Here is a 16,178-nt window from a genome sequence, read left to right as displayed (position 1 = left end):
TGCTCCCCGCATGGTAAGCGTTTATCCGGGATTCTGTCGGCTGCGGAGTCGGCAGTCGTTGCCACAACCACTTTCCGATGACTTCAATATTAAGGGCCATGGAGGGGCAACATTATTTCCCAAATCATACTTTCTCTCAATTGACGATATACCCGATTCTTGCATACCATCTAAAATGGCGACTCCCGGCCTCCTGTATGTGACGATGCAGCCTCGTCCCTCTCTTCCGGCTGCCCAGTTCCACGACTGGTACAACTCCGAACACGGTCCTCTGCGCCTGCGTCTGCCTTTCGTCACCAATGGCTTCCGGTATAGAGCCATTGACGATGTCGATCCAGAATGGGTGGCGCTGTACGACATCACCGACATGGACGAGCTGACGCGCGAGACGTACCTGGCCCTTCGCGAGGATGGCATCAAGACCCCGCGCGAGAAGGCGGCCATGGCCCAGATTGCCGTGGACCGCAAACTCTACGACCTCCTCCAAGATGAAAAGGCCGCCGATTTCCAGCCGCTCGAGGACCAACCCGACACCTCTGTCGCCGGCAACGTCCTGATCTCTAATACCTCCACCCTCCCCGCCGACCCCGCCAAGGAAGACGACCTGAAGCGCTGGTACAAGGAAGAACACATTCCCATGCTTGCCCGCGTGCCAGGCTGGCGTCGCAGCCGGCTTTTAACGACGGCCTCCATTGACTCCAATGCTCGCAAGGAATTCGTCGCCCTCCACGAATTTGCCGCGCAAAATGGCCTGGGAGGAGTCGAGCACAAGGCTGCCATGGACACACCCTGGCGCAACCGCATCGCCGAATCGCTCACCTCCAAGACCCGCCGCATCTACAACTGGGCATACACCTTTGGCCCGGCACCTCGCGAGCTCTCTTCTCTCGCATCCGCAGACACCATCGGTCCCTGGTCCTCCAACGATGGCCGCACGCGCACACTCCCCGACCCCGCCAACCCCGCCGTCGAATCGTTCATCACCACCCCAGACGGCGTTGACCTCTCCTACCGCCTCGAGGGATCTACAAACCCAGAAGCCCCTGTCATCGTCCTCAGCAACTCAATCCTAGTCGACTACACCATCTGGGACTCCTTCGTGAAGACCTTCCTCTCCGACGAGCGCAACCGCAAGTTCCGCGTTCTCCGATATAACACCCGCGGTCGGTCCGCCGCCGCCGGCGAAACACCCGTAAACATTGACGTTCTGGCCGGTGATATCATCGCACTCCTCGACGCCCTCCGTATCCCCGAGGCGATTCTCATCGGCGTGAGTCTCGGCGGCGTTACAGTTCTCAACGCATCCCTGCTCTACCCGTCCCGCGTCAAGACCTTCATCTCGTGCGACACGAACAGCTCCGCCCCCGAGACAAACCGGAAGGCGTGGAACGACCGCGCTGCTATTGCGGAGGCTGAAGGCGCCACTGATGCAACGACCAAGGAACCCATTATCGGAAACGAGCTCTCCGAGGTTACGGTGCGGCGGTGGTTCACGCCTCAGTCGTATGAGACGCAGCCTGACGTCCCTGGGAGAATCACAGACATTGTCCGTGCGAACAGCTTGGTCGGGTTTAAGAAGGCCATGCAGGCGCTCTGTGCCTATGATGTTCGCGACCGCATGCAGAATGCTACCGTGAAGGGTCTGTTTGTGGCTGGTGACAGTGATGGTGTGTTGCCCAAGACGATGGCACAGATGGCAGCAGATCTGAAGGTTGAGGGTGGTGCGGAGCTCAAGATTGTTCCTGGTGCTGGGCACTTGCCTATGGCTGAGCAGCCGGAGGCATTTGCAGGTGTTGTTAACGAGCATCTACACCAGTAACCCAGTAAACCCGTATGTTTAAATGATTTATGTATATAGAATATTGGTACAGTTTACTCGGTTTAATGCCGATTAAATTTCCTACCCTAGTCTAGCTAGCTAGATTGAAAAAGAAACTTTTATGCAACGATTACTGCAGACCGTTGACAGCCATAGCGTACGCTCCCTCGCGCGTCTTGTGTCCACCAATGAACCCGCTCGCATGGACAAAGACCGCTCCCTCAGGGATAGCAGGCTCACCACCTTCAGCAGCAAGAACACCATCCAGATCCGCATCCCGAACCCCGCGCCACTTCTCAGGCAGGGGCTTCCTCGAGACAAAGCTCCCCTCGTTCACGGAGACAGCCTGGACCCGCCACTTGGACCCCTCCGTGGCACTCTCGGGGTAGAGAACATAGGCCACTTCAGCCTCCTCTCCAGCACCGGCAGCCTTCGCCTCCTTCTCGAAGTTGTACAGATGCTCCTTCCACGGAACCCCGCCCTGCGGGAGAACCATGATCTTTCCGCTACCGTGAACGTCCTTCCGGCCCTCGTAGGCGCTCTTCACCGTTTCACGGGCAGGTAACCAGGACGAAACGGCCCCGCGGAGCTTGCGAGAGAATACGGAGCCCACGAACTGACTCGCCTGGTTAAACAGGCCGTCCTCGTCGAGCTGCGCGGCCTCGTCCTCGGGAGTGGGGTAGTTCATGTCATTTACAATGCTTGCGATCGTGACACCGCCATCCTTGAATTTCTTCTCGATGCCGGCCTGCGCAATACTCTCGGGATCGTAAGCCGCGATACCGTTGTCGTTGGCGTCAATCGCCTCGATGAAGTCCGCGTACAGCTTGTTGAAGATCAAGCTTACATTGCTGTGCTCGGTCGGGAGAGAGGCGTGATTGGCGATGATGTTTTGCCCAAAGTGCATGTACACCAGGCCTGCGGAGGAGAGCTTCGTCTTGTACCCTGGGAAGGTTGTGTTGAAGGTGCGCTGGTGGTGGTCGTAGCGGTTTGTGGAGGCGTCGTATTCACCGCCGACGTCGACGACTGTGTGGCAGGTTGCGAGGAGGGCGGGGTCACGGGTGCGAGTTAGGGGTGACTGGGAGTAGGCGGGGAGGAGGCGGAGGAGGTAGACAGCGAGGGCTTCATCAGCGTGAAAGTGGCCGCTACATCATCAGTTAGTATCATGGAACAGTGGGTAGTGGGGTGAAGGAGGGAGAGGGTGGGTAGGCGTACTTGTGAGTCCCGATGGACGGGGAGTCAATGCGGGGTTTCTTGCTGACGGATTCGGAGGCCATTTTGAGAAATTGCCGGAACATACAAGAGACGGGAGGAATCTACCTTGCTGTCTCTGTGTTGTGGCAGCAAAGTTGCTGGATTCATCGTGGAATTTTTAGGTTGTGGGGATGTTTGCTCTGTTTGCAGCTCCGCCCAGATCTGCTTGGAAATGCCGCCCGCTGATTGGCGAATAGGGCAAGTATACAACAACATCATCTTTCATCTTGACAAGCATTGGGGAATATCATCCATCGTTCTCATATTCAGATGTAACTATGCTGGATATTTCGTGAGTTATTAAGAAAATAATGTAAGTTCGCTGGGAAGAAATAGCCCCAGCAATTGATACCCCAAATTCTACACAGCCGGAATGGCGACAGTTCGTAGCTGCAGAATCTATATTGAACATATAAATTACAGTTTCAAAACTAAATTTGGGCGCACCATACCATCGTACCACTAAGCGTTCCCGTGACAAAGCGAATATATACGCCGCCAAAATGAAACGGCAGGCACTCCCGGACAGGCAAAGTTCATTGCCACTGCAGGTATTCAAGAGACGGACGAGTTGCCCACGAGCCATATGCGTGGCTGGAAATGGCAGATAGTACAGCTACCAAGTGTTGGAGCTAGCGCAAAGGGTGTCCATGTAACTAATAGATTATCTGGCAGAATCAAACATTGTACACTACATGGCTATTTGCTTGCATGGATTAATTTCAGTTGGAGACTCTCCACATCTTAAAAGTCAGCCTTCAATCTCTCAGCAGGCGGAAGAATACCCTCCTTCTCCAAGGCTTCAAACACCTCTGTCAATTCATCCCAGGTATCCGCATACCCTTTCCAGCCCAGTTTTCTGGCCTTGCTCATACTTCCTACACAACTCCAGTCTCTCCCGAGTGCAAAGGCAATAAAGTCCCAAGTGGCCTTGTCCCACGCCGACTGATCAAGGCCGTACTTATCACGCACCTTCCCCCAAGCAGTATTCACGTCATCTCGCGCAGCCCATTTCTCCGGGTCAATTTGGGAGAATAGAGTCGGCGACTCTTCTTTTGATGGGTCGGACGATACGCCGATATCTGCTGCGCGGGTGGATAGGGGGTGCTTGTTTGGCATTCTGACCGTGGATGATTCGTAGTCTTTATACCCCTTTGTATCTGCGGTTCCGCCATTCGGGAACATAGGATTAGGGATCTTACATCCGAAGCGGGATGCAAGGCGTGGCCAGAGATTCTGCCAGGATTCTGTGTCGCCGTTTGTGACGTTGAAAATGTTATTCCCGGCCTTGGGGGCTGTTGCGGCCCAGAGACAGAATTTTGCGTGCAGGTTCGCTGATGTCCACGTATTAAATGCAAAGTAGTTTGCTTTACTGCCCGGGAAGGGCAGTTCAGAACCAGCCAGGGCTTTGGAAACGGTACAGTAGAGGCCAAGCGCAGTGCCTTCATTCATGAAGTTCCCGCGGGCGAACCCAAGAACGTCCTGGGGAAGGGTGGCAACCCAGTCCCACTTAGCCTTACTGCGGGCTGCAGCTTCTGTGAGGATGCGTTGCTGGGTGAAGTAAAAATTACGAGGCCAGGTTTCGCCGCCGACTTTGCCCTCTAGACGGGGATCGTCTTCAAAGAAGGGCTGCTTGCAGTTCCCTAGGTGCACGCCGTATTGTTTGAATCCGCAGGTTAAAATGAACCGCTTTAAATTGTTAACTGCGCCTGTGTTCTCGAGTGCCTGAATGAAGTTGGATAGCATCGTCCCGTTTATGCGGGATAGTTCCTCTGGATCGTCGTGCGCCATGTATGCGCAGAAGTAGACGTACTCGGCGGATATGCCCGACAAATTGTTTGCCATGTCTTCTGCAGAGCCTTGGAGATCGACTGCAGCATGCTGGATTTTAGAGTCTTGGTACCCTGGGTCGCTCCTTGAAACAGAATACACCTTTTTATAGGAGGAGTCCTTGCTTAGGTGGTGTACAATGGCGCTGCCAGTGATGCCTGTGAGGGTTAGCAGGAAACTGAAGCGAAGGAAACTGAGGCGAAGGAAAATTAAAATACCTGTAGCACCGGTTACAATTGCTGAAGCCATATTCTTGTAGTTCAGGCTAAAACTGAGCCAAATTTGTGGAAATTCCAAATGCTCGAGCAAGGGATATATATACGGTCCATGAAAACGTCTGTATGGCGTCATGGTAGAGAACAGCGAGTGAAAACGCTGGACCCTCTCAAACTCGGATTATGCGGATAGTGCCGACCATGGGCGAATTCCATCGAGGTCTAAGGAAATTCGATAAAGAATGCCATTATTCTGGATGCGGTGCACCCACACCACAGTTGCCAGGCCATAGAGGAGTAGTCGGGCCGATCCCGAGGAAACTCGCTTCTGGTCTCGACTGGCGGCGATCGGACCTGTCCTACTTGACATCCTGCACCAGCTCAGATTCGGAGTCCTGCTCTGCTGCCTGGCATATTTGGCACATTGGGTAACTGATAAGATGAAACGATGCAAAACACAGTGAGCGCCTGCGGGGTTTGATCGCGAATGTGCCGCAACGTCATCGTCAAACACTCAACGTTGCTTCTTCCAACATGGGCACCACCACACTCAACACTCTCCCCTTGGAGACCCTCAGTTTAATATGTGATTATGTCGCAGCTGGATACAAACCTAGCATTTACGCATTCTCACAAACAAACAAACACTGCCAAACAGCATCAAACAAGGCGCGCTTCCGGGAAATCCGCTTAAGAGTCAAAACGCGTCAAGGCCTCGAGGACGACGTGAAAACATGGCACAAAATTCTAGCAAGGAACTCTGCATTTGGTTCTGTGCGACATCTCAGTGTTGAAGGTCGAATTGCCCCGTTTTGGGAGAATGCGAAGACATCCGCCCCTGCCGCTCTGCTGGAGAATTCATACGCAGAACAGGACTCTGAAGACGAATTTACGAACCCGGGAGAACGATATGACCATATTCTCCGAGGCCCTTTTTATCACCTGGGTGTACAGGAGGATCAGAATGAGGGTGTCTGGATGCCGCTGACTAGGTTATTGGCCAAGTTGACCGGTCTCAAGGACCTGGCTTATGCGTGTGAGCGACGTCTGCCAGAGTGTCTTTTGCAGGCCCTTCATCTCCACATCCCCCGATGTCGACTTCATATCAAAGCTCTCGATCCGCCATTTTTAACGGAGGAAGAACAGGAAGAGCAAGAGGATGAATATGACGTGGAGGACGAAGACGAGGACGAAGATGACTACGTCGATGAATACGACTACTCTCTCGTGACATCCTCTAGCCTGTCTACCGCTGTTATACCCGTTGCACACGATGACGACTACCGGAACCACAACGAGGAGGCAGCACGGTTGATGGCTCGAGGCCTCACGCCGAGCTTGCAGTATCTGTATGTAATTGACAGCGGTCCCGGGTTCAAGTACCGGCCGATGACTCGAGGTCTGACAAAAGAAGGCTTATTGTCCCGAAAGCTTCTGCTTCAAGACATCCGAGAAAAGGACTTGGGTGGTTATGGACAGCTTGAGGGTCTAAGCTTGGATCCCGCCAATTTGACCCGCTTCGAAATGTGGGAAAAGACGGTCAATTTCTCACGTCTTCGCAGCCTACAGCTTTGGAGGGTCCGCAAAGACATGCTTCGCAAAGCCGCAACCTGCGAGTTTACTTCATTGAAAACGCTGTCACTGGGCATATTCAATTTTAGAAACGAATATGACGTTTCTCCCTTGGATCGAGCCGCTGGCGCCTTCATTTCTAGCCTTCGGCCGCTTGAGGCTATCCATATGTCCGGTCCTTTCTTAAAAAGGTCTTTCAAAGCCATCCTCGATCACGGCAAATCACTACGGATGCTTTCTCTGTATCCATCAGAGGACCGGCTAGTCGCGCGGTTTGTCATTACGCCTACACAAATCAAAGAAATAAGGCAGCACTGCGAAAATCTTTATGATCTGAGACTCCAGATACAACGAAGCACTGGTGACCGCGAGGAACAAGCGATATATAAGGCGCTTGGAGAGCTACCGCAACTCCGGCAATTATCGCTCCAACTGGATGTGTATAATGCAATGAAATTCGCAAATCGAGCATACCCTTGGCAAGTGGAAAGCCGCTATTACCGGGGCATCTTTATCAACATGGCGGTCGATGGCGAGCTAGCTCGGGGAATATTCTCTTTGATTGCCAAGGGGTCTCACATAGAAAGCTTAAGGCTTAATATGGGGATGAATGTTCCAGAGAGCTTTTTGGATATTTCTGAAGTTATGAAACGGCAGTGGAAGTGCTCTAGAGTTTCTACCATGTGTCCTGAAGAAGACAGAGTCATTGTGCAGGAGCTGGGAGCAAGGAGTCGAAAGCGAAGAATGCTGGCCAACAAGTCCACTGAGTTACGCGAATACGAGGAGGTGTTTCGAGAGCTTTGGCCTTCAAATACAGGAAACTGGATGGACGACTGGTATAGCTTTCCGCTAGCACGTTGAAAACGATCCAGGCAAAACGATCCAGGCAAAATCACGAGCAAGTCAGCAACTCACGGCTAATCACTTTGCGTTCAAGGCTTATGTGCTTGGTCAATCAGGCCCAGTGAGATCAGGAAATTTGCGATCCGAATATGCTCACAGAATGCCGAAGAGATACACTTGAACCCTTTGCGGGGCAATTTCAAAAGTACGCTACATGATGCGCAATTTGCGGTTTCACGTTGAACAAGCAGCTTTTTCGTCACCTTGCATAGCTGGAAGTCGGGGTAGCTCCTCGCGCTTCACGACATAGCTGCAGGGGTAATAATACAGTATGCGACAGCGTGGGAGGTCATGTCGCGAGCACAAGAAGTTCCAAAGATATCGCGACGAAGACATTCTAGGAGATATAGAACATGGGGCCTCGGCCATATCACGGAGGACAGACAATTGGATAGCCTCTTGGGGTAGACTTTAAACCGGACATGGTCGATTAGAATCTAGGAGCCATAGAATAGAGCATACATCAAGTGTATAGCGCATTTTGGACAGTTAGAGTTGTGGCTACCGTCCATTCACAGCTGTAAAGTATAAGTCTGGTGGCCCAACCGCGGATCGACATCATTCCTCAACTTCTCCCGCGCGTGAATCATGGCCTCCTCAAACACCACCGTTTCCCGACGGGAGGCTGGGATACTATACTTATCCTCATATTTATCATATTTATCTATTTTTGGTCACTTATAATGTCTCACCCCATCCAGTCCTTCCAAGATGTCGTCGGGCTGGGCGCCCTCGCTTCGCACGCGATTCGACACCCCCTGGACTTTCATCACAGCGTTGGTCCTACGCTCAACGAGCTCACCGGGGGTTTTCTAGGGTCGTCCTTTGATCCAGAGCGTGATACTCCCGATCAACCAGGAAAGGTCATCTTTGTCACTGGAGGTCAGCCGTCCAAACCAGAAGAGAGCCTTCCCCGCATTGTCTAACCATCATTCTTCCCAACTCTAGGAAACACTGGCCTCGGAAAAGAAACAGTCCTTCAACTAGCCCGGCATCGCCCAGAGCGTATATACCTCGCTGCACGAACCGCGACAAAAGCTCAAGATGCGATCGTTTCGATCCAGGAAGCTCTCCCTTACCCCGCAGACATCCGACACATCCCCTTGGACCTGGCGTCCTTCGCGTCCATCCGCGCGGCCGCAGAACAATTCCACTCCGAATGCGATCGCCTAGATACTCTGATTCTCAATGCTGGGACTATGGGGAATCCATCGTCCCTCACGGAAGAAGGATACGAAATCCACGTCGGCACGAACCACATCGGCCACTTTCTCCTCACGAAGCTGCTCCTCTCCACTCTCCGACAAACCGTGTCCCGCTCCCCGGACGTCCGAGTGATCACGCTAAGCTCGTTAGCGGGGAAGAGCGCGCCATCATACGATGTTATAACCTCAACTTCTGGCCTGATGGCTCACGGCTGGCCAACGCGGTATGGTGCGTCCAAGGCAGCGAATGTGCTCTTTGCTGCGGAGTTGGCTCGGCGGCATCCGGAAATCCTGTCCGTTTCAGTCCATCCCGGGTCGGTGGGGACCGATTTATATCAGCATTCTAAACAGGCTGGTGATATTTACAACTTCAGTGTTGCTCTTATGGCGAAATTCTTCCGTAGTCCTCGTACAGGAGCTTTGACGCAGATTTGGGCTGCAGGTACACCGAGGGAGAATCTGGTCAATGGCGGATACTATGTTCCGATCGCAGCGAAGGGAGTATCGCCGTACGAGGGGGATGTGGGGATGGCGAAGGCACTTTGGGAGTGGACGGAGAGCGAAATCGCCAAGCATAATTAAAGATAGAGTCTACTCCGTAGTGAGTTACTATATAGTGGTAATGTTGGTATATCACTCCAAGTCGGATATTCCGTTTGCCGCTCTCCACGTGGGGATTGTGGGGAGAACTGTCGTCCGTTCTATAAAACCACTCCGGGTTTCCCCCAACTTCACCCCATCAGCCGACTATCAATTCTCCAAATAGACAAAATGTCGTATCGAGAATATCTCCCCGATCTAAGCAACCCCCGCTTCCAGGTGATGCGCACTCAGGATGCGCACGAATACGCGGAAGCCTTCAAGACCGGCCGGGTTCCTCCATGGCTGCATGCCCTTTATATGCACTGGAAGGATCTGCTCCAGGAGCCTTTCAAGGGTGTAACAACCGATGGTACTGAAAGAAGACAATTTATTGTGGGTATGGGCTGACAATTCCAGGAAACGTCCGTCCAAATCTATTCGAACTTCAAGACGAACAAATCCCCATCGACAACATCGTCGCAGCAACAACACATCTCTTCTCACTGCTTAGCAGCGAACAAAAAGGAAGTCTCTGCTATCATATCGATTCACCAGAATGGCGGACATGGTCGAACCCGGAGTTCCTTCTCAGCAACAAGGGTCTTCGCCTTGACGAAGTCAATAGCTCAGTACGCTCCGCCATTCTCGCCATCCTCGAATCCACCCTCTCCCCAGAAGGCTACGATAAAGCCCTCAAAGCGATGCGCATAAACCACTTCCTCGGCGAGCTCGTCGAGTCTCCGCGCGTCATGAATGAGTTCTCCTACAACTTTGTCCTCTTCGGCAACCCCTCCACCACAAGGCCCTGGGGGTGGTCCTTCTACGGCCACCACCTCTGCCTCAACATTTTCCTCTACAAGAACCAGATCATCGCCTCGCCGTGGTTCACAGGAGCCGAGCCAAACGAAATCGACTCGGGCCCCTACAGCGGCACCCGCATCCTCCACGCCGAAGAAGCCCTCGGTCTCCAACTCATGCAATCACTCCCCAGCCACCTACAGTCAAAAGCGCAAACATATACCCAGATGAAGGACCCGGCCATGCCACCGGGCCGCTGGAACCGTGACGACCAGCGACACCTCTGCGGCGCGTACCGTGACAACCGCATCGTGCCCAACGAGGGTGTCCCTGTATCCCTATTCACCGCAGAACAAAAGTCGACGCTCTACGGGATCCTGGAGCAATACCTCCTCTATCTCCCTGCGTACTCGCGAGCGCTCAAAATCAACCAAGTCCAAAGATATGAGTCCGAGACATACTTCTCCTGGATCGGAGGGTTTGCAGACACCGACCCGTTCTACTTCCGGATCCAGAGCCCGGTGATTCTCGTCGAGTTCGATCACCACTCGGGGGTGATTTTGACGAATGAGGAGCCGAGGAAATTTCATATTCATACGCTTCTGAGGACTCCGAATGCGGGAGATTACGGTGTTGCGTTGAGGCCGCTGATTCCAGCCGGAGAAGGGCTGAATGGGAAGGAGATTGTTTGGTAGGGTTGGTGTAGATCCAGGCTTGTATATAGCATGTATATAGTGATGTAAATAAATCGGAGATGCTCGGTGCAATGAATGACCTCAGTGTCGACTCTCATTCCAAGGATCAGAGTCGAGACAAAGCTCCTGACAAAAGTACGCAGTCACCACCCAAGATGGCTGGTGTCATTCTCCCGGGAACAAAGGAATGTCTGGACTCTGCCCCTCACAAAGAACCGACTCGCCAACCGCAAATCAGGAGCTGGACCAGTATTCAAGCTCCCTCTTGATCAGCTGGATAAACTTTTCATGTTCTTTGTGTGAAGTACCGAGCTCGCTCATAGCGTCCAATCCATGGGAAGCTCTCCGCGTCGGTGGCGGCTCCCCCGTGTTGGGAATTCTACCGATCACTTTGTGCTTCGAGGGTGATTATTTCTTGCTGGCTAAGGCTCCTCCGTCGTCCGTTTCTTCTTTCTGTTTCTGTTTTGACCTTCCATCTTCTGTCTCGACAATGGACCCCTCCCTCCCACCTCCCTCAGTCGTGCAATCCACCGTCGATACCTTTTTCCTTCAGGCACATGATCTTTCGTCGAATGCTCTGCATGAGGCTTCATTCAGAAGGAAGCTTGATGAGGGAACACTGCCAGCCTACTTACTTCTGGCCGTGCTAGCCTCTGCAGTTCCCTTTTCGTCAGATCCTTATTACTCCCGAACGAGGAATGAGGCCGCTGAAGCATATGCGAAAGAGTCATGGATGCTAGTTTCGGCAGAGCATCTCACGGCAAATGAAAGCTCGCCGATTGAGAATCCGCGTATTGAGGTTGCACAGGCACTGAATATTCTGGTCGTGCTAGACTATGCCGCTGGCCGAGTTGGCTCCGCGCTCGTGAAAACTGGCCTACTGACTCGCGTTTGCCAGGCTTCGCGACTGATGGTTGAACCCTCTAGCTCGTTACCATTCGAGGAGCAAGAAGAGCAGCGCCGTGTTTTTTGGTCAGTCTATGTCACCGACAAGATGGTTTCTTGTGGCAAGTCACGGCCACTCCCGAGCTTTCAAGACGATGAATGCACGCTACAGCTTCCTTGTGACGACGATACGTTTCGTGCAGGAGAGTGGCAGAACATGGTCACTCTCGACGAGCTTATATCCTGGGATTTTCAGGAAGATCAAAGCCCGAACGCAAGTTGCATTGTGATGATTATGGTTTCGATCCTTGGCCGCTGCGTGCGGCATGTCCGCTGCGAAGAATATCGAGAGCAGGTCCCCCTTTGGGACGCAAATTCCGAATTCTCTAGTTTGACCTCGCTGCTGTCCCGTGCAGGTGCCTACTTTGAAATCGTATCTGTTGCAAGATTGAGCACCAATATCGACAGGGTCCCGCGATCAGATGCTGGATATATCATCGTCGCCCACATGCTATATCATTTATGCCATTGTTTGTTAAACCACCCGTTCCTTGCGCGACAGCGCTTGGAGCCATTCCGATCAAATACTGCGTGCTCTAGTTTTATCTTAGGTCTTTTGTATACTGCCAACGACCATGCCCGGCAACTTTTGGATCTCATAGGTGACGCTTGCAAATCTGGAGCCATCACAAGCCAGTCAGCCATTTATCCGTACTGGACTGCCATAGCTGGAAGCATAGTGTCCGTGGCATCGCATTTTGATGCTTCAAAACCGCGTCATATGAAAGGATCGGGATCCTCCCAATATCTCGATAGGAGCCTCGAAATTCTAGAGCAGCTTGGAGATATCTGGCCGCACGCTGTTAACACGGTACGGTTTGCCCAGCCAGTTCATACACCAATACTAAATGTTTGAATAGACAGCACACCTTCGTGACTTTTATGAGCACCACGCTCGTCGATTCGCATTCTCCCTAAACCCGTCCTCAATATCGGATGACATCGATCCTGCTACGGAGCAGGCTCTCTCGGTAATGGTTGATCAGGAGCTGGTAGCAAAGCCTCTCCCGAGGACTGGTGATGCCTCGGAATTGCATTTCTCGGACACATCGACTTGGGATATTGAGTTGGACAAATCTTATTATTAACGGTTTTTGGTAATCAAGTTAACATTGATAGAGCTACGGCTGCTACATCAGGGCGGCTATTCTCGGGTTAGATCCCACTTAATAATATTTAGTTTTGATTTACTGCCATAGTTAATCTACCCTTCTTACGAGAGTCTAAATCTGCAATTTGGCTGTCAAGGTCGTATTGACGATGGATAGGCTCGGAGTCAAAGTAGACACAAAATGCTACCATGCCACCTACTAAACCAAAGTTCATCGTACGATATGCTTAACAGCGGAACAAACCAACTCAGCAGACCCTCGGCGAGAGCGTTTCTATCTCGTTACAACTCGGAACTTGTAAATTGTACGTCCAGTTGCAATTCACGTGATGGATCAACCCTAACTCAGACTCAGGATATAGTATCCGACCTGTAACATATTGCTGACATTCCAGCATCATCAGGCAAAGATACTCCACGCCTCGGATGGTTTATGCGTGGCAGATTCAGCAGCCTCACCGTTGATACGCTGCTGGATTCGATTAAATAATCAAGGTACTAGGAGCATACTGCTGATAAAAATGAGCGTCGGGGTAAGTCTGGGACGCCCGGCAGTCGATGTACTGTATTCAGTCCCCGGTCTTAGTCTGCAGTGAGTACAGTCAGAATTTAGAGTGGGAAATAACCATTGTAATGAGAAGCCGGACCTCTGTACCATGACCTCTGCACGCCTGGTGGATACTGAAAAGGAGAGGTAAAGGAAAGAGAAAGGAAATAGTTCTGGATAGTTCTCCATAGAATACGGATATTGAAGACTTTGCGATGAAAACACTCTTTATTTCACGATTTAAGTCTTTTGAATCTTCTGCATGAATCGAGCTTTCTGCTCGCTCTTTAGTTTGGATATAAAACCCAGCACTTGCTTAGCCCTTTCGCAGTCTGTTTATTTCCACGCAACCCTCTTCGGTCCATGGACGGCGCATCCTCTTCTCCAGCATCTCCGCATATGCCGTCACGGCTGTTTTTACCTGCCAAGGAAAAGGGCCGCGCAGACAGGCCAGCCAAGTGTCTTGTACCAGACCCAAAGAACCTCAAGAAAAGCAAAAGGGAGAAGACGGCTATCTATTGAATTGTACTATTGATTTATTTTTATATCTTATATACACCAATATTGTCCTTCCATCCCAGGATGCGTTCGTCCGAATAGAATATCCTCCAGTCCGACAAGGCACAATTTCCAAAGAGGCGTTAGATCCAACTTTGGCAAGGCTGGGAATGGTATACAAGCTGGCCATGTACAAAAGCAAAAGGTTAAGAACCGTCCACTTCGGAAGAACAACACAAACATACCTCAAACACGACCCTCTTATAAGTCTCTAAGGCTCACAGCGAGGCGACAGCTCACCAGCCGGCCAGATGCAGAATTTGTCACCGCAAGTGGCAGCAACCTGCCAGGTTGCGCCGTTGCAGACGGCGATGCTGTGGTAAGTGTCTGCGCAGTCGTATGAGTTACCAGAGCACTGGCCACCGATTGAGGCGTAGGCCGCAGAGAGGGCAGGGAGGGAGGCGAGGACGGGGATGATGCTGAAGATCTTCATGGTGATGTAGAGCTGGGTAGCTTTGGATGCGATGGAATTGGATTGAATTGATGGAGCTGTTTTCTTATTCTCACCATTTTACGTGGGAATTAGCACCTTTATATAGCTTTTGCTTATAGCTTCTCTCCTTCTGCGGCCTTGAGCCTTCGATGCTGCGGTATTCAGCTGGGCCTTGCGCTTGGGTAGCGTCCAATCCTCAATGGCTGATTCGTATCGGCTGTGTCTCCAGACGAGGACCGGAACTATAGCCCGATTGATCCATATCTTCAGTGCTCCAAGCTTCTTAGTCCATGTGGAGATGGGCTGAGTCGCCGCAGCCACTCATCGTGTGGTGAGACAAGCCTTGCCCTAACCCCTTGAAGTCCTTCAGGCCCCCCGCGCCCTTTTAGGCGTTAGGCATTAGTGCAGCACATCTGACTGGGACGGATTTTTGAGATCCTGCAGCGAGTTGAGACTTTGAGTTTGGCCCCTTTTTGTATGCATTTGAAATCTTACGACTGGGGTCGAGAACGGGGAGGAATTGCTGGTGACGGTCTGGACTTGTCTCACTTTGTTGGTGGGCCTTCAGCCGTAAATCCACCGCGCCAGCCTCGAGCTAGCATTCGTTCCGTAGTCCAAGCCGGAGTCTGGGATCTATTCGGATAGCGACAGTTCTTGCGAACTAGCAGCCTGGCCCATTAAACCTATCTGGTTACTTGGAGAGAATGGAGATCCATGTTGGTGTCATCCTTTAGCCGCAGCGGCGCTGTTCCAACCGACCATGGCCTCCTTTTACGCCCCGTCAGCATGCCCACCTGGCTGTTGAATACGAAGTCGAAAATTTGGATGATTCCAGTGAGATCGAAGACTCCGACGACCCCTGTGATATTGACGACCCCCAGACCATTGGAGATCCCGACGAAATCGACCAAATTGAGATTGCGGCGCTACCCCAAACACAGCCAAAGTCGTTTACTGGTATCGAGGATCCAACCATCACCGAGAAGCGACGCAGGGCCAAACGGCAGCATGCTACATACATCAGATGGATAGAGAAAATGACAAGGGAACAGAAGGAGGCTCTTCGCCAGTACAGGAGAGTGAACAACCGAGACTGGCGAGCCAGACATGTCGAGCGTATCAAGTCTGACGAATACCGGGCCAAGATGCGAGAGTAAGAAGAAGCTAACCAACAAGCGGTACCGTGATAATCACAGGAAGACACCGGACAAACCTGAGAAAGTCAGAACTCTCAAAGAGCAGGCCAAAATGTTGGCCGGCAGAGCGCAAAAAGCAGCAAAGAAAGTAGATGCCGCTTTGGAATCTGGTGATGTCAGGTGTGATTCTCCCAGTTCTTATGATTATCGAGGCCCAAACAAGCCACGGTGATGTTGCGGCTCTCAAAATCCTGACCAAAAAGCGCAATCGTGCCATCGCCATAACACTGGTCAAGCCCCAGTATTGTCGGAAGTTCAGACCAAAAGTTGTTGTGATTTACTTGTCTTATGCGACCTTTGTTTCCTATCCGGGTTATTTTGTTTGACTTTATTCTTTTCCCTTCGATCCATGGCCAGCAGGTTCAGTCGGTATTCTATATAGGAAGTTGACGATGGATGATTCGACAAAACTACCATAACTAACTGTCGTATACGTCAGTAACTTCGCCGGCAGAAGTTGTTCATAGTAGACGACCACGACGAACAGAGTGCTTGTTGTCAATTCGATGCTTGTT

General features: G+C 51.7%; 9 protein-coding genes across 9 annotated transcripts; 6 read left to right on the top strand and 3 right to left on the bottom strand.

The window, feature by feature from the left end:
* Positions 1-175: 175 nt before the first annotated feature.
* On the top strand, positions 176-1,819 carry APUU_60415A (putative alpha/beta hydrolase; the record flags this gene model as incomplete). Its single annotated transcript, XM_041693652.1, has 1 exon — positions 176-1,819. One exon carries the CDS (start codon positions 176-178, stop codon positions 1,817-1,819), a length of 1,644 nt encoding a protein of 547 aa, XP_041559561.1.
* Positions 1,820-1,949: 130 nt separating this feature from the next.
* On the bottom strand, positions 1,950-3,117 carry APUU_60414S (MYG1 family protein; the record flags this gene model as incomplete). The annotated part of the gene is made up of 2 exons (XM_041693651.1): positions 1,950-2,964; positions 3,035-3,117. The coding sequence occupies 2 exons, from the start codon at positions 3,115-3,117 to the stop codon at positions 1,950-1,952; spliced, it is 1,098 nt and encodes a 365-aa protein (XP_041559560.1).
* A 700-nt stretch (positions 3,118-3,817) lies between these two features.
* On the bottom strand, positions 3,818-4,918 carry APUU_60413S (SDR family oxidoreductase; the record flags this gene model as incomplete). Its single annotated transcript, XM_041693650.1, has 1 exon — positions 3,818-4,918. The coding sequence occupies one exon, from the start codon at positions 4,916-4,918 to the stop codon at positions 3,818-3,820; it is 1,101 nt and encodes a 366-aa protein (XP_041559559.1).
* Positions 4,919-5,652: 734 nt separating this feature from the next.
* APUU_60412A (uncharacterized protein) lies at positions 5,653-7,551 on the top strand (the record flags this gene model as incomplete). Its single annotated transcript, XM_041693649.1, has 1 exon — positions 5,653-7,551. The coding sequence occupies one exon, from the start codon at positions 5,653-5,655 to the stop codon at positions 7,549-7,551; it is 1,899 nt and encodes a 632-aa protein (XP_041559558.1).
* Positions 7,552-8,276: 725 nt separating this feature from the next.
* On the top strand, positions 8,277-9,380 carry APUU_60411A (putative short-chain dehydrogenase/reductase family protein; the record flags this gene model as incomplete). The annotated part of the gene is made up of 2 exons (XM_041693648.1): positions 8,277-8,475; positions 8,542-9,380. The coding sequence occupies 2 exons, from the start codon at positions 8,277-8,279 to the stop codon at positions 9,378-9,380; spliced, it is 1,038 nt and encodes a 345-aa protein (XP_041559557.1).
* A 189-nt stretch (positions 9,381-9,569) lies between these two features.
* APUU_60410A (DUF3500 domain-containing protein) lies at positions 9,570-10,873 on the top strand (the record flags this gene model as incomplete). The annotated part of the gene is made up of 2 exons (XM_041693647.1): positions 9,570-9,750; positions 9,798-10,873. The coding sequence occupies 2 exons, from the start codon at positions 9,570-9,572 to the stop codon at positions 10,871-10,873; spliced, it is 1,257 nt and encodes a 418-aa protein (XP_041559556.1).
* Positions 10,874-11,363: 490 nt separating this feature from the next.
* On the top strand, positions 11,364-12,906 carry APUU_60409A (fungal specific transcription factor domain-containing protein; the record flags this gene model as incomplete). The annotated part of the gene is made up of 2 exons (XM_041693645.1): positions 11,364-12,629; positions 12,679-12,906. The coding sequence occupies 2 exons, from the start codon at positions 11,364-11,366 to the stop codon at positions 12,904-12,906; spliced, it is 1,494 nt and encodes a 497-aa protein (XP_041559555.1).
* Positions 12,907-14,245: 1,339 nt separating this feature from the next.
* APUU_60408S (uncharacterized protein) lies at positions 14,246-14,467 on the bottom strand (the record flags this gene model as incomplete). Its single annotated transcript, XM_041693644.1, has 1 exon — positions 14,246-14,467. One exon carries the CDS (start codon positions 14,465-14,467, stop codon positions 14,246-14,248), a length of 222 nt encoding a protein of 73 aa, XP_041559554.1.
* A 704-nt stretch (positions 14,468-15,171) lies between these two features.
* Positions 15,172-15,624, top strand: APUU_60407A (uncharacterized protein; the record flags this gene model as incomplete). Its single annotated transcript, XM_041693643.1, has 2 exons — positions 15,172-15,183; positions 15,253-15,624. 2 exons carry the CDS (start codon positions 15,172-15,174, stop codon positions 15,622-15,624), a joined length of 384 nt encoding a protein of 127 aa, XP_041559553.1.
* Between the last annotated feature and the right edge of the window lie 554 nt (positions 15,625-16,178).

This window comes from Aspergillus puulaauensis, chromosome 6, assembly GCF_016861865.1.
Source record: "Aspergillus puulaauensis MK2 DNA, chromosome 6, nearly complete sequence".
Taxonomy (NCBI): Eukaryota; Fungi; Ascomycota; class Eurotiomycetes; order Eurotiales; family Aspergillaceae; genus Aspergillus; species Aspergillus puulaauensis.
This window is presented reverse-complemented; position numbering and strand designations above follow the sequence as displayed.